Source organism: Staurois parvus, unplaced genomic scaffold (assembly GCF_062004578.1).
Source record: "Staurois parvus isolate SC_StPar_1 unplaced genomic scaffold, SC_StPar_1.0 ptg000384l, whole genome shotgun sequence".
Taxonomy (NCBI): Eukaryota; Metazoa; Chordata; class Amphibia; order Anura; family Ranidae; genus Staurois; species Staurois parvus.
This window is the reverse complement of record NW_028318180.1, coordinates 905,921-923,792: the sequence shown is the minus strand read 5'-3', so window position 1 is coordinate 923,792 and position 17,872 is coordinate 905,921. Positions and strand designations below refer to the sequence as shown.

The window sequence follows — 17,872 nt, the reverse complement described above, 5'->3', positions numbered from 1 at the left end:
AAAGTGAATGCCAGTACAAACACAAAATTGAATAAAGATAGCATAAACCAAGTGTGACTAACCTGTATTAAGAGGAGAACAGAAACAATGTTGAGGGGAGGTATAGATTACAGAGGGGAGGAGCCTGGTCATGGCGGCTGTGGGGAGTGAGCGGCACTAGCCTTCGGCTAGGTACCGCTCCCCGACCTCCCTGGTGACCCTTAGGAGCCGACTCACCGGAGTCTGGAGGGTCGTGGAGTGGAGTCCGGAGAGCCGGAGATGGGAGCCAGACAAGGGTCGCAGTGATGGGCCGGCCTCTCCGGTCCTTGGTGAGAGAGGGACCCGGACGGCTGGAGAGCGGAGTGACGTGGTGGGGGTGTGTGACAGGCCGCGGAGGCTTTCTGGGAGAGGAGAAAGCCGGCCGGCCACCTGACTTGATGGAGAGACGCCGGCTTACAGTTACCGGCTCTCTGATGCCCTCAACCCCCGGCTAACTACTGCCCATAATCCCCGGCTGGCTACTGTCGGTAGCCCCCGGTCTATTGCTGCCTGAAAACCCGAGGTACAGAGTTGGAAGCCCAGAGGAATCCCCCCCAGGACAAAGCTGCTGTGAAGACCCTCCACCCAAGCTTGGAGCCACCATCCGGGGAAGAGAAGGGTGAGTGAGACCTGCTGGGGGCCTATTGTATTGTATAGTGGACTCCTGAGTGACAGTGGGGAACAAGGGGTTAAGGAGGAGAGGGGAGGATTCCACGGGTTCAGAAGAGAAGAGACCCACATTCCCCTAGGAGAGCACAAGTAAACTCAGTAAACCTATCTGGATTACAAACCATAGAGGAGAGGTATAACCCCATCTAGAGAATATAGAAGACAAAAGACTTATAGAGGATATGAAGAATAAAGGTCCTAAGGGAGCAGGGCTCAAAGGGTCTCAATCAGGCACGATAAAGAAATTTACATCACATGGAAACATTACGCCAGAAAGGGCCCAAGGCGCAAGCGCCAAAGGGGAAATGGACACTAGCTCAGGAAACAGCCCGAGACTATCACTGGGTATGAACAGCAGTTGTAGCCAACAAATAGCGGATGGCTTGGGACAAAAAGAACTTGATGGTGAACTACAAATACCGAATAAGAAGGAGATGATAGAAATGTTCCAAAGTTTGGAGAAAACGATAAAACATGAAATGACAGTAATTCGGAAGGATTTAGGGCATCTGCTAACGAGAATGGAAGAAACAGAGGAGAAAGTTAAAACCCAGGCCCAAACCATAGATAAGCTAAGGAAAAAAATAACCCATTTGGAGAAAACCCAGAAAAAACTGTTCTACAGGATGGAAATTCGAGAAAATAAAGAAAGAAGGTCTAACCTTAGGGTGAGAGGAATTCCAGAGGCTGCAAAAGGGGAAACATTACATGAACTAGTTAAAAAAATCTTAAACTCCATAAGAGACAGACCTGAAACAGAAGTGATTGAACTGGATGGAGCGTTCAGAATAGGAAAGTTCAAACAAGATACTGAGAGGGAAAGACCGAGAGATATAGTTGTACAGTTCCAGAAATTTGGGGTCAAAAATGAGATTTGGAAGAAGATCAAGGGAAGATCGTTAATTAAATATGGAGATTTGACTGTTCAAATTTTTGCGGACTTAACACCAGAGACTCTATGGAGAAGGAGATCCCTGAGACCCCTGTTAGAGCAAATGAGAAAACAGAATGTGCAATATAGATGGGGTACTTCAGCATCTCTAATTGGCTGGAAAAATGGGGTAACAGCATACCTGAGATTTCCGGAGGAACTGAGAGATTTTTGTGATAGACTGGATCTGCAAAGAATGGAGATAACTGGGTGGGAAGAAGAAGAAGAAAAAGGAGACTCGGATGATACGGGAGGGGAGGACTGGCAGCGGGTCGGGGGGAGGGGGAGAGAGGCTCTGGGGTTGGGGAGAGGGGGGAGGGAGAAGTGAGCAAAAAAATACGCTTTTCTTTTTCTCTCTCTTGTTCCCTTGCCCCCCTAGTATCCCCCTTTTTGAGGTGGAAGTCCCTCTGGAGGCTCCGGTTGAGGGGGGGAAGTAAAGGTTATTGCAGAGCCTTGTAGATAGAGAAAGGGGTGCTAGGGAGGTCGGAGGAAAGGTGAGCCGTCCATGGGCGGAGTCTACGCCCAATATTTTAAATCAACTGTGGAAACAGTTCCACAAATGATTTGTAGGCAGTTTATAAGCCTAAAAATGGGTAGGGGAAAAGTAAGAGAGGGGGGGCGGGGGTGGGGGGGGAGATGGGGGTAGGGCGGGGGGGAGGGGGGGAGGGGGAGTGGGGCTAATATTCTGCAAGTCATTCGGTTCTAATAGGAGGAGACGAATTAGAAGAGAGATAAATAAAATCAAGAAGGATGGAAGAAATACAGTTTATAACATATAATGTGAATGGGTTGAATTGCCCTGGGAAAAGATTTAAGTTGTTTAAAGAGTTACATCATAGGGCAACGTCAGTGGTATTTTTGCAGGAGACACATTTTGAGATAGAATCTAATGTGAAACTAAAATCCAAATATTATCTTACATGGTATTACGCTGACTCTCCAATTAAAAGAGCAAAGGGGGTGGCAATAGGATTGGCAAAAAATATGAGATTTGAGTTGGAAGATAGAAGGACTGACCCGGAAGGGAGATTCCTGTTTTTGAAAGGTAAACTACAGGGAATTGAATGCACACTAGCCAATATATATTGCCCCAACAAGAAACCTGAGATCTTTCTGAAGGGTTTGCTAAAAAAATTGATAGATTTTAAAAAAGGGCGTTTGATAATAGCAGGAGATTTGAATCTCTGTATGGACCCACAAATGGATGCAACCTCCCTTATGCAGAGAGAAGGGGGTAGGTCCCTGAGAGCTTTGAGGAAGGTGATCCACGAGTACCAGCTGGTGGACACCTGGAGAATAATGCATATGAAGGACAGAGACTATACCTTCTTCTCTAATGCACATGAGATATACTCGAGACTGGATTACATTCTAATAGATCATCAACTCATTGAAATGCTGGTTAAAATAGAAATAGAGACAAGAACTTTTTCGGACCATGCCCCAGTCGTAATGAAAATGGGATGGGGAAAAAGGTGGACGGGAGGTTTAGGATGGAGGTTAAATGAGGCTCTTCTCTTGGATGAGGATATTGTGCAGAAGATCAGGGAAGAGATTAAGGTATATTTCCAGGAGAATGAAACAGAGGAAGTATCGACAGCTACAGTATGGGAAAGTCATAATAAGAGGAATCCTGATTGCGATGGGAGCAAGGAAGAAAAAAGAAAGAAGAGAGAGGGTTAGTGGACTCTTAAAGGAAATCCTGGAATTGGAGCAGATACACAAGAAAAAAATAACAATAGAAACAAGACAGAAGTTAAGGGATAAAAAAGACGAATTAGAGAGATTGATGGAAGAGGAGAGGAGAAGAGTATATAATAAAGTATTAAGTGAAAGATATAGATGGGGTGATAGACCAGGAAAATACTTAATGAGAGCCCTGAATAAGAAGAAGAACAGGAATTATATAGAAAAGATTAAAAGCCCTAAGGGGGAGATGGTCCACTCAACTAAAGAAATTATTAAAGTATTCACGGAGTATTATAGAAAGTTGTATAACATCAGTCACCAAGGATCACCAAAAGAAATTAGGGAAGGTATTAATGAAAAAAGGAGGATATATTTAAAAAATGCGGGATTGCCAAAGCTTAGTGAAACACAACTGAACTCCTTGGATGCAGAAATTTCTCAGGAAGAAATAGAAGCAGCATTAAGAAATAGAGGGGGAGGGAAAAGCCCAGGCCCGGATGGTTATACAGTTAAGTACTATAAAAAATTTAGTGAAGTACTGTTACCAAAGTTAAAGAAATATATGAATGACTTGGGAGGTGGGATGGAGGGGAGGAGGGAATCCCTTCAGGCCCATGTAGTTCTCATCCATAAGGAGGGAAAAGATCCCTCTCAGTGCTCTAGCTACAGACCAATTTCATTATTAAACACTGATACTAAGTTGTACGCAAAGGTCCTAGCAAACAGGCTGAAAGATCTAATGCCCGAATCGATTCATGGAGACCAGGTACGCTTTGTTCAGGGGAGAGAGGGTAGAGATAATGGCTTGAGAACTCTGATGCCTATCCAGAAAAGTAGAAAAGGGAAAGCCCCGGTGGTGCTCTTGTCAATTGATGCCGAAAAGGCGTTTGATAGAGTGGACTGGGGCTTTATGATGGACAACTTGGAAGTGTTGGGGATTGGAGAGAGAATGCGTGAATGGATAGGTAAACTATATAAGGAGCCCACCGCAATCATCACGGTAAATGGGGAGAGGTGGGAATCCATTGGGATGTCCAATGGAACAAGGCAAGGATGCCCATTGTCCCCCTTGCTGTATGTATTGACATTGGAATCCCTGCTATCAATAATAAGGAATAGTGGAGCGGTAAAGGGAATCCAGATAGAAAATATAGAACATAAAGTAGCGGCCTTTGCGGACGACCTACTGTTTTATGTAGGCAACCCCCGAATAACACTACCAAATATAATGAAGATCCTGAAGGAATATGGTGAACTATCTAATCTAAAAATTAACCCAACAAAAACTGAGATTTTGAACATTAATATACCAAAGAGCGAAAAAGAAAAGCTACAAAAAGAATTCCCCTTTATTTGGAGAGAAAAAGATATAAAATACCTAGGAATAAAACTTGCTACCTCATATAAACAACTGTATAGATTAAATTATATTTCTCTGATAAATGAGATTAAGGACGAACTAAAAAGATTAGAAGGAGGAAATCCATCATGGTTAAGACGTATGAACCTAATTAAAATGGTAATTATACCTAAAATACTCTTTAGATTTCAAATGATCCTGATCAAACTCCCAGAGGCGTTTTTTAAGATAATGAGAAAAATGTTAACAAGATATATATGGAGGAATAAAAAACCAAGAGTATCATATGAAACACTAAGTAGGACTAAAGAGAAAGGGGGGATGGGACTACCTGATGTCAAGAGATATTACAAAGCAGTAATGTTAGCAAGAATTTATGACTGGACTTTTAATCATAAGGGGAAAAGTTGGGTAAAAATGGAAAATGATCTGAGTGGAATTAATTTGAGTAGGATGATATGGGTTCCAGCACATTATAGAAGAATTAAAGAGGGCACAAGCACTTACACCTTAATTGTCCTAAGGATATGGGATAATTTACATAAACACATGAAATGGGAATTCAACTCTATATTAATGCCTCTTGCAAACACGGAATTTTTCCCCCCAGGAAAAGATGAGATATCAGGGAGATGGTTTAAAAAGGAAGATATCCAATTGAGAGAAGTATTGGTAGAGGGGGAATTGAGAACATTTAAAGAATTAAAAGAGATGGGAGGAGATATGTTTACTAAAATAGATGAGTGGAAATATCATCAATTAAAATGTTTTATAGGAACTCTCCCAAAACCCTTGAGATTAAAAAAGGAGTGGAATATGTTTGAAAGGCTATTAGAAACACGTAGAGATGGGAAACACGGTGTTACAAAAATGTATAGAATACTTACAGAACTAGACACAGACACAAAGTTAATTTTCATAACAAATTGGGAAAGAGATATGGGGGTGGGGATAGATGAAGATCAACAGAATAAGATATTTAGATTAGTTCACGAGAGTGTTAGTATGAGAGACGTTGAGATTAACTATAAATGTTTGACACGATGGCATATTACACCGAGCACTGAGCACAGGATGAGGGGGGAGAATTCAAAAATGTGTTGGAGAGGATGTGGGGAAGAGGGCACGATGTTTCACATATGGTGGCAATGTCCAAAAATTCAGGTTTTCTGGAAGACAATAGTCAAATTAATAGAAATAATAACTGGAAATGACATAGAATTAGACCCAACCATGTGTCTCCTACATAGTGTTGAGACAACAGTAAATAAATATAAAGAATCAGGTGTATGGTACTACTTAGGTGCTGCAAAAGGGTTGATCCCCAGGTTTTGGCGGAAGACAGAGGTACCAACGGAGGAGGATTGGATCAATAGGGTAAACCAGATTAGCAGAATGGAAAAATCTTATCATATTCAGGAAGACAGGATGAAAATATACTATTCACGATGGGAAAGATGGGAAGAATCGGGATTGAAAGAGAAATATAGAAAACTCTAAACTAGGAAGTTATTCGAAGTTACTGGGCCTAGAGAGATTGGAGATCTTGCAGAGGGGAGGGAGGGGGGGAAGGGGGGAAATGGTGGGTTGGGAGGGAAGGGAAAGAAAAGAGGTAAATAGAAGGGACAGAGTAGAAATGTATTGATATTTATATGTATAGTGTCTCTTCTTATGGAAATTTTGTAATAATGTGAAAAATTTATAAATATTTAAATTAAAAAAAAAAAAAAAAAGAGGAGAACAGAAAACACTTGTTGCTCATTCCGAATAAAAATGTGAGCTTTTTCGTTGTTAATCTCCTGAAGTAACGCTTCCTACAGTATAGCTGCAGCCTAGTAATAGCGTTACTGGAAGGTTTATTCATGTACTTGCTACCAGGGGCGTATCTACCTTGAAGCAAACAAGGCGTTTGCCTAGGGTGGCAATTTTGTAGGGGGGCGGCACCGCCCCCCAGAAGAAGGGAACCTTCTGAGCAGCAGCGGACAGCAGGGAAGATCGATGAGGTGGGGCGTGGGGGAGGGCAGTTGCAGAGCGATGGTCGTGTACCTCTTCCTCCAGCAGCTGACGAGCCAGGACCAGGGGACAGCCTGGAGCAAGGAGAGGAGAGGTGGAGAGGAAAGAGCCGGGAGGAGGTGAGCTGTGTTGTGTTCTGTGGTCTCTCACACCTTTCAGCCATCCAGTACATTACACACTGACAGATCGTAAGGGACTGCACACACCTCCCCCCCTTCCTGGTGCCCGGAGATCAGCAGCCCTTGGAGAGGGGGGGTGGTCCCATACGATCTGAGGAAGAGGGGGGGAAAGGGGGGGGAAAGAGAGAGGGAAGAGAAAAAAATGGAAGAGAGAGGGAGGGAAGAGAGAGAGGGGAGAGAGAGGGAGGAGAGAGAGACAGAGGGGAAGAGAGAGAGGGGGGAGAGAGAGTGATAAAAGAGAGAGGGGGGAGAGAGAAAAGAAGGAATAGAGAGAGAGGGGGAGAAGAGAGAGAAGGAAGATAGAGAGAGAGAAAGAGGGAGAGAGAAAAGGAAGAGAAAGAGAGGGAAGAGAGATAAGGAAGAGAGAGAAGGAAGAGAGAGAAGGAAGAGAGAGAGAGAAAGTGAAGAGCTAGAGATAGGGGGGAGAGAGAGGGAAGGGAGAAAGAGAGAGAGTGGGAAGAGAAAGAGGGAGAGGGGGGAGAGAGGGGGGAAAAGGGAGAGAGATAGGGAGACAGAGAGGGAGAGAGAAAGAGAGGAGAGGGAGGGGGGAGAGAGAGAGAAAGAGAGGGAGAGGAGGAGAGAGAGAAAGAGAGGGAAGGCAGAGAGAGAGGGGGGGGGGGGAGGGAGGGAGAAAGACAGAGGGGAGAGAGTGCAAGGGAAGAGAGAGAGAAGAGAAAGAAAGGGAGAGAGAGAATCATATATACATACACACACTACACAGTGTTAATGAGGAGGTGGAAACTCAGCTCCTTGCACAGATCGAAAGGACTGCAAGGGCTGGGACAGTGATAATAATGGGGGATTTTAACTACCCGGAAATTGACTGCAGTAATGGTACTGCAGGAACAGTTAAAGGGCAAAATTTTTAACCCTACTACAGGACAATTTATTATGGTACAGTTCATAGAGGCCCTACTAGGAATGATGCTCTGCTGGACCTGGTAATCTCAAACCATGCAGAGCTTATGAGGAATGTCCATATAAAAGAACATCTGGGTAGCAATGACCATAACATGATAACAGTGCAAAATATATTCCCATGGGCAACAAGTTTAAAAGGCTAAAAACCAAAAGTTAAACAGGCTATAGATAATAAGAAAAGAGCTTTTATTCAATATAAAAATGAAGGAACACTATTATAATTTAAACATTACAAAGAATATAACAGAATATGCAAAAAGGAAATAAAGGCCTCAAAATCTGAAAACGAACGACAGATTGCAAAAGATAGCAGGACCAACCCCAAAAAATTCTTCAAATACAGTGAGGAACATAAGTATTTGAACACCCTGCGATTTTGCAAGTTCTCCCACTTAGAAATCGTGGAGGGGTCTGAAATTCACATTGTAGGTGCATTCCCACTCTGAGAGACAGAATTTAAAAAAAATTTCAGGAAATCACATTGTATGATTTTTAAAGAATTTATTTGTCTTGCGCTGCTGAACATAAGTATTTGAACACCTGAGAAAATCAGTATTAATATTTGGTACAAAAGCCTTTGTTTGCAATTACAGAGGTCAAACGTTTCCTGTAGTTCTTGACCAGGTTTGCACACACTGCAGCAGGGATTTTGGTCCACTCCTCCACACAGATCTCCTCTAGATCTGTCAGGTTTCGGGGCTGTCGCTCAGCAACATGGAGTTTCAGCTCCCTCCAAAGATGTTCTATTGGATTTAGGTCTGGAGACTGGCTAGGCCACTCCAGAACCTTGATATGCTTCTTACGGAGCCACTCCTTGGTTATCCTGGCTGTGTGCTTCGGGTCATTGTCATGTTGGAAGACCCAGCCACAACCCAACTTCAATGCTCTGACTGAGGGAAGGAGGTTGTTGCTCAAAATTTCACAATAAATGGCCCCATTCATCCTCTCCTTAATACAGTACAGTCGTCCTGTCCCCTTCGCAGAAAAGCACCCCCAAAGTATGATGTTACCACCCCCATGCTTCACAATAGGGATGGTGTTCTTGGGATGCAACTCATCCTTCTTTTTCCTCCAAACATGAGTGAAGTTTAGACCAAAAAGTTCTACTTTGGTCTCATCTGATCACATGACTTTCTCCCATGCTTCCTCTGGATCATCCAGATGGTCATTGGCAAACTTCAGACGGGCCTGGACATGTGATCACTTCAGCAGGGGAACCTTCCGTGCAATGCATGATTTGAAACCATGACGGCGTAGTGTTCTACCTACAGTGACCTTTGAAACTGTGGTCCCAGCTCTCTTCATGTCATTGACCAGCTCCTCCCTTGTATTTCTGGGCTAATTCCTCACCTTTCTTATTATCAGTGATACCCCACGAGGTGAGATCTTGCATGGAGCCCCAGTCCGAGGGAGACTGACAGTCATCTTTAGCCATTTTCTAACAATTGCTCCAACAGTTGATCTATTTTCACCAAGCTGCTTGGCAATTGCCCCGTAGCCCTTTCCAGTCTTGTGGAGGTCCACAATTTTGTCTCTGGTGTCTTTTGACAGCTCTTTGGTCTTGCCCATGGTAGTAGTTGGCATCTGACTGACTGTGGGGTGGACAGGTGTCTTTAAAGAGCTCATACAGGTGCTACTAAGTTAGATTAATGAGTGGAGTAGAGGCGGACTTTTTAAAGGCACAGTAACAGGTCTTTGAGAGCCAGAATTCTTGCTGTTTCTTAGATGTTCAAATACTTATGTTCAGCAGTACAAGACAAATAAATTCTTTAAAAATCATACAATGTGATTTCCTGATTTTTTTTTTAAATTCTGTCTCTCAGAGTGGGAATTCACCTACAATGTGAATTTCAGACCCCTCCATGATTTCTAAGTGGGAGAATTTGCAAAATCGCAGGGTGTTCAAAGACTTCTGTTCCTCACTGTATATTAATAGTAAAAAGGTTCGGTCCGAACATGTAGGCCCTATACACAATAACCTAGAATGGGTGACTGGGGACAAAGAAAAGGCAAATTTATTTAATACCTTCTTCAGCTCAATGTATGCAAAGGAGCATGGGGGAGCTCTTGTCCATAAAGGGCATGGTATTGACACAGCTCCAGATGATCCACATTGGCTAACAATTGATATGATCCAAAAATATTTAGACAGTATAAAGGTGAATAAAGCACCTAGACTGGATGGCATACACCCACTGGTCCTTAAAGAATTGAGCTCTGTCATTTCAAAGCCATTGTTTCTGATTTTTAGGGATTCTTTAATGACTGGCATAGTACCACTGGATTGGCGTAAGGCCAATGTGGTGCCAATATTTAAAAAAGGGGTCAAAATCTTTACCAAGTAATTATAGACCTGTTAGTTTAACTTCTATTGTTGGGAAGATTCTGGAGAGTTTAATAAAAGACCACATAGATGAGTTCTTGCAGGAAAAAAGGAGGTGAGCAAAACCTTGGACAGAGGGGTGGCGGTGGACGTGGTATACTTGGATTTTGCAAAAGGGTTTGACAAAGTTCCCCACACACATCTAATGTGTAAGGAAAAGTCTACGGGCTTGGAAAAATCCATATGTAAATGGATAGAAAACTGGCTTAAAGATTGTATTCAAAGAGTAGTGGTTAATGATTCATACTCTGAATGGTCTAGGGTTGTCAGTGGTGTACCCCAAGGTTCAGTGTTGGGACCCTTACTTTTTAATATATTTGTAAACGATATAGGGTCTGAGATTAAAAATCCCATTTCAGTCTTTGCAGATGACACCAAGCTGTGTAGTGGAATAAAGTCCTTACAGGATGTCTTCAACTTACAAGCCGACCTCAATGTTCTGTTTAATTGGGCAACTATGTGGCAAATGAGGTTTAATGTTGATAAATGTAAGGTTATGTACTTGGGGGCTAAGAATATGCATGCATCATACATACTAGGGGGGTATAACTGGGGGAATCAATGGTGGAGAAGGATCTGGGAGTTCTGGTAGATCACAAGCTTAATAATGTCATGCAATGCCAAGCTGCAGTTTCTAAAGCGAGCAAAATCCTCTCTTGTATTAAAAGAGGTATAGACTCCAGAGAGAGAGATATCATATTACCCCTGTACAAATCATTAGTAACACCTCATCTGGAATATGGAATATGGAGTTTAGTTTTGGGCATCAATTCACAAAAAACATTGGGGAACTTGAGAAAGTACAGAGAAGGGCAACTAAACTGATATGAGGCATGGAGGAGCTAAGAGGAAAGATTAGAGGAACTGAATCTATTTTCTCTTGAGAAGAGGAGATTAAGGGGGCATATGATAAATACATCAGTGGCTCATATAGTGAACTTGGTGTAGAGCTAGTCACCCTGAGGTCATCACAGAGGACAACGGGCTCTCTTTACGTCTGGAGAAGAAGAAATGCAATCTCCAAACACAGAAATGTTTCTTCACAGTGAGAGCTGTGAAAATGTGGAATAGACTCCGTCAAGAGTTGGTTCTGGCCAGCTCAGTGGATTGCTTCAAAAAAGGCCTGCATTTTTTCCTAGATACACAGAATATAACTGGATACTAACATTTATAGTAAAGTTGATCCAGGGAATATCCGATTTCCTCTCGGGGGATCAGGAAGGAATTTTTTTTCCCAGCAGGAGAAAATTGTATCATGCTTTGTTGTTTTTTTTTTTTTTTGCCTTCCTCTGGATCAACTGTGGGAATAGGATTATATATAACTTTTTTTTTTTTATGGTTAAACTGGATGGACTTTTGTTTTTTTTTTCAGCCAGACTAACTATGTAACTTACTGAACTCTCTCGCTCTCTCATTGGGGATGGGGGGCACAAAATGTTTGTGTCGCCTAGGGCAGCACACAATATAAATACACTACTGCTTGCTACACCTGCACACACTCACTATAATACTGCTCTCCAGCCCTTTGCGAACAAACTGCCTTTTTCTACAGCCAAATGTTTTTGTTATACGTCATGTTTGTTATATGTTATGTTTTAGTGCATAGTTGAGTCCTCTTAGTCTTGTTTCAATGATATATATATATATATATATATATTTATTTATATTTATTTATTTAAATTTACTTATTATCTTTATAGAAATAGTTTGTAACCAGGAGACTGTGAGCAATGGTATAGTCCAATATACCAAGGAAACATACAGGGAAGGAGACACTGTTACACTCACATGCAATGAAGGATATGAAACTGAGCACAAACCCAATGAGCCCAGGACATGCACAGCACATGGATGGAACCCACCTCTGAATTGTATTAGTAAGTACTTTATGTTTTTATGATCTATATATACAGTATGTAAAACATGTAGAACTTATGTGCATGTTACCTTAAGCAAAATACAAAATAACATGTACTGTATATGGTTAGCACTTCTGTCTTGCAGTCCTGGGGTCTGTGATTTTAATCCCAGACAAGACACTATCTGCATGCAGTTTACATGTTCTGTCTGTGCTTGAGTGGGCTTCCCCCTATTGTATTGGTTTCCTCCCATAGTTAACCCTTGGTATACAGGCCCCACAAATCAGAGTCAGAAAGAAAGCCACAGTCAAGTGTACCTGTGCAGCATACAACAGAACATTGAACAGGGATGTGAAAGGGAACCCTATTGGCAATATTTCTTGGCACTATGGGCACAATTCACTCCAGATTATCGCATGAGTTAAGGCAGTCACATGACCATCTCGCATGCAATACTGAAAATGTCAATTCACTTTTGCTAGTATGCGGCATTTCCCATAAATTGGAAAAACACTCAGGAAATCAAACATAAAAAGGCCTTACACCCCGGTCACATCAAAGCCGATTTAGAAATTGTGCGACGTACAGTGAAGATGCCGATTTCCTTGTGATTTGCAAGACATCTGACACAGATATCTATGAAAATCGCCACAAAAGTAGTACATGTACTACTTTAGAAATCAGTGTCGGAAATGCACCCATGTGACTGCTCTAATAGCAGACAATAGGGTGCAACTTGGCATACGATTTGCACGTCGCATGTCATGCAAATCACATGCCAAGTCAGACTCAGTGTAACTGCTATTAGAGCGTTCATATTGGTGTGGTTCAAACTTGGTTGGAGCCGCAACAATTTCTAAAGTAATGAATACACTACTTTTCATGCGATTTGCAGAGAGATCTCTGTCAGATGTGTTGCAAATCGCACTTTAAATCAGCATGTCCCCCGACTTTGAAATCATGTGACTTCACTGTAAGTCCCATGATGTGACCATAGTGTAAGTCGCACCACTTCAAAATCCGCTTTGATGTGACCGAAGTGGCCCCCAGTCACAGCGGGTGCAATTTGGCATGCGATTTGCAAGTCGCAGGGCATGTAAATTGAATGCCAAGTCGCATTCAGAGTGCAAGATTGCAGCTGCGCTTTGGGAATTTAAATTGTACCTGATATCGGATCTAATGAATGTGGATGTGAGTGTCTTAACGTAAGCGATTTGCTGCAGCACAATTTCAAAAGTAGTTCTTGTCTAACTTTTTCAGCATTTTGTAGCGATTTCACATATAGAATACAATAGAAATCGCAATGCAAAACACAATTGAAAATGCAATAACTCATTGGTAAATGTACAGAAAATACGGTGAAAAAAAAGCACAATTTAAATCGCATCTAGTGTGAACCAAGCAGGAAATTCAACAAAGGAAATAAATCTTGGAAGGCATGCAATATCTGCATGCTCGGATAAGGGTCTGTTATGGATTTGGGGGGGGGACTCCATGCCATTATTTTTTTTTTAAATCCTTTTCTAGCCTTATGCAGCTAGTCTCCCTGACATTTCTTATATAGGTAAGGGGCGGGGCCAGCGACATCTTCCGAGTGTTCCTGCCCCATGTAACATCATTGATGTCACATGGGGTGGGATCACATGCTTGATGTCGCCGGCTGGCCCCACCCCTTACCTATATAAGAAATGTCAGGGAGACTAGCTGCATAAGGCTAGTGAGCCTCGTCGAGAGCGGAACCTTTTTTTTTTTCTTTTTTCGGGTGCCGCTGTGACATTGTGATTGACGCTGGATCTACTTCGGGGGACATTGTTTTATTAAAGGACTTGTTAAAGACCCTGTACTGTGTTTTCTTTACACTACACTGCTTTTTTTGTGAATGAGTAACGGGACCATGTACCGCATACTCATTCACGTGGGGGGGGGCGGGATCTGGGGGGTTCCAGATTCTGATAAGTCTCCCGCCCGCAGACCCCCACAACCACCGGCCAGGGTTGTGGGGAAGAGGCCCTTGTCCCCATCAACATGGGGACAAGGTGCTTTGGGGGGGAGCCCCCCTGCCCCAAAGCACCCCCCCTTGTTGAGGGCATGTGGCCTGGTATGGTTCAGGAGGGGGGGGGCACTCGCTTGTCCCCCCCCTTTCCTGACCTGCCGGGCTGCATGCTCGGATAAGGGTCTGGTATGGATTTTGGGGGGGAACCCCACGCTGTTTTTATAAAGATATGCCTAGTGCTGTTTGTTAAACACAGTAGACGTGACCGAGTTCCGGCTGTCAGAGGACTCCACAGAGAGATTTACTATTGAGCAGCGTCTAAAAAGCAAGCGCCCACAGAGGACGTCCAAAATGTGTTCTGCACATGCGCATTTATATCGGCCCAAAGACACTGCACGCGCGTCTAGTTCTTTACTGTGTCAACTTGCTTAAAAAAAAAACTTTTTAACACATTTTAAATTTTTTTTGGAAATGGCAGATATTGTTTAAAGTGAAGTACTGATATTTGGCAAAGCAAATTTCAATGTGAACATGTATCTGCAGTGATTTTTCATGGTGTTAGACGTGCCTCTTAGCAAGTCTGCTTTTTGAGTCTGATTCCTAGTTTGTGTCTTGTTAGTAAATTCGATTTGGTGTCTAGTTGTTGACGCTTCTGTTTAGTAAATCTCTTAGCAGGGTAAAAGTAGATGGTCGCTAGTAAAAAGTAGATGTTCGCCCACGGATATGCGCCTAGAAACAATAGTAAATCAGGGCCTGTGTGTCCTGAACCTATGTAGTTTTACCATCGATGTTCCTTTTCTGTTGTTTTTTTTGTTTTGTTTTGTTTTTTTTCCTTTTTGCAAGCATACTGTTTGTATACTTATTTGAAAACCAATAAAAATTGTTAATACAAAATTAAAATTTTGAATATAATAGATTAAAATAGAATAAAAAGAATAGTCTAGAAAAGAAAGAATAGAATAGCAAAAATAATAGAATAGAATAAAATGGAATATAACCATCTTCCAATATTCGAATTTCAGATAGAATAAATTCGAATAGACTAGAATAGAAAATATAAATGAATAGAATAGAAAAAAAAACAATGGAATAGAATAAAATAGGATATAACTGTCTTCTGAAATTCAAATTCCAAATAGTATAAATTCAAAGAGATTAGAATAGAAAAGAGCTGAACAGAAAATAGCAGAAAAATAACCAATAGAATAGAATTTAAAAAAAAGAATATAACTGTCTTCCGAAATTCAAATGACGAATAGAATACATTTGAATTTGAATGCTGATTCAATTTCAGAATTTGGTTGAATTTAATTCAATTCAATCAAATTCATAAAATTTGAATAAACCAAAAGAAACAAATTCCAAAATTGAATTAAACAAATTTAACTATATGAAACTATTTAAATAACGAATCGAAACGAAACAAACTTTTTTTTTTTTTTGTACTGCACATGTCTATTACTGGAAGTTCCCAGGTGAAAATAAAGGAAAGAAAGCTTAGAAAGGAAAAATAATACAGCCATCATGTTTAATAATTGATAAGCTGCAATAAAATAAATGTTTGCTTTTGGGTTTATTGTCACTTTAATTAACCACTTGTCCTCCAGATAATTTACCCTGCTTCCTGACCAGGCCATTTTTTGCGATACTTTAACTGACAATTGCACGGTCGTGCAACGCTGCACCCAAATTAAATTTCTTTTGGTGGTATTTGAACGCCTGTGCGGTTTTTATTTTTTGCACTATAAACAAAAAAAAGACTGACAATTTTGAGAAAAAAACAATACTTTGGACTTTTTGTTATAAAACATATCCAGTAAAAAAAATTTAAAAATCTAATTTTGTCATAAATTTAGGCCAAAATGTATTCTGCTGCATGTCTTTGCTAAAAAAAAAAATCCCAATACATGTAAATTAATTGGTTTATGTGAAAGTTATAGCATCTACAAATGGCGGTATATATACTGGAATTTTTTTTATATACTAATAATGGCAGCGATCAGTGACTTATTGCGGGACTGCGGTGGGCATTCTGACACTGAGGGGAACTGACTAACTGCCACTGACATCCAGAGTGACACCAATACAGTGTTCGTGCTAATAAAAAGCACTGAAACTGTACTAATGACACTGGGCAAGAAGGGGTTAACATCTGGGGCGATCAAAGGGTTAACTGTGTGCTGTGTGCTGTTTTACTACAAAGCTACAACAAAAACTGCAATACAAAGCAGGGTGCTTGTGCTGACAGGGGAGAGATCTGTATTGTTTATATACAGACCTCTCCTCTGTCACTGTACTTTGGTGATCGTCGGGTGCCAGCAGGGAATCTCCATCGGGGACCCAGTGATCAACAGCAGTAGCCGCCAATGGCAGTGCGGGTAGGGCTTTCATTTCAGAAAAATTATGACAAAAAAATTACAACTTCAAAAAACACGCCATGCCTGTTATGAAATACATCGGACTGTCTACTTTGCAAAAATGGCTCATTTGGGGGATATCTGGACCTCAAGAAATTAGATTGGCTGTCAGTAGTTCAGGATTGATCAATTTTCAGATATATCCCATAGTTTGTGAACTCTATAACTGTCCTACAGACTAAATCATACATCCTAATTTGGGTTATTTTCACCAAAGAAATATAGTAGAATACATTTTGGCCTAAATTTATGAAGAACAATTATTTATTTGCAAACTTTTATAACAGAAACAAAGAAAAACATGGGGTTTTTTTTCAAAATTTTTGGGCGCTTTTTGTTAATTTAGCAAAAAATAAAAACCCCAGTGGTGATTAAATACCACCAAATGAAAGCTCTAGTTGTGTGAAGAAAATGATAAAACTTTAGTTTGGGTACAATGTTGTATGACCGCGCAATTGTCATTCAAAGTGTGAGAGCGCTGAAACCTGAAAATTTGGCCTGGGCAGGAAGGGGGTAAAAGTACCCTGTATGGAAGCTGTTAATCACCACTGTTTTTTTCTGTTTTTTTGGGGGGGGGGTTGGGTGGGAGGGGTGCTAAACACAAAATAAAAAAATTAAAATTTTTAAAAATAAATTTTCTCTTAGTTTTTGTTATAATATATTGCAAATAAGTAATTTTTCTTCTTCATTGATGTGCGATGATGAGGCTGCACTGATGGGCACTGATAGGCTGCACTGATGGGAACTGATGAGGCTGCACTGATGAGCACTGATGAAGCTCCACTGATGGGCACTAATGAGGCTGCATTGATGGGTACTGATGAGGCTGCATTAATGAGCACTGATGAAGCAGCACCGATGGTCACTGATGGGCACTAGTGAAGAGGCACTGATGAGGCTGCACTGATGGGCACTGATAGGGGGCAGTGATGGACACTGATGTGCTGCACTGATGGGCACTGATATGCTGCACTAATTGGCACTGATAGGGCTGCACTGATAATCAGAGCACGGATGATCAGTGCCCTGAATATCAGTGTAAATGTCCCCTGTCACAGGATAGCCAGTTATCGGCTTTCTTTTCCTCACACAGTGACATTACTGAGAAAAAGGAAATGCTGATAACCAGCATTTCCAGATATAAAAACTAAAATCTGGGGGGACATAGCCCATCCCAGCAACCCCCAGATCCGTCCATGGCAGAGAGTAGGGAAACCAGCGCCCATTGCTGCACTCTGGGCCCTACATCAAAGTGTTAGCTGTGTTCCTAACAAGTGTAATGTATGTAGTGTTAATGTGTGTTGCTTTTACTCACAGTTCTGGCAGAGTTGATTTCAGGGAGAAGTAACAGCCAGATCAATGTATGTGTATAGAGTTCTGCGTGTTCTTGCTGGGATTGGCCACATCCGATCATCAGGTATAGAGCCAAAATCATTGGCT

At 41.5% G+C, this 17,872-nt stretch overlaps 1 protein-coding gene across 1 annotated transcript in view; it reads left to right on the top strand.

Annotated features, from left to right (window-relative positions):
- LOC149455903 (complement factor H-like) overlaps window positions 1-17,872 on the top strand; it is a 746,405-nt gene that overhangs the window by 150,425 nt on the left and 578,108 nt on the right. The window contains exon 4 of the mRNA XM_089685749.1: window positions 11,864-12,040. Within this exon, the coding sequence (XP_089541875.1) occupies window positions 11,864-12,040 (177 nt within the window). The remainder of the gene's footprint in view (window positions 1-11,863; window positions 12,041-17,872) is intronic.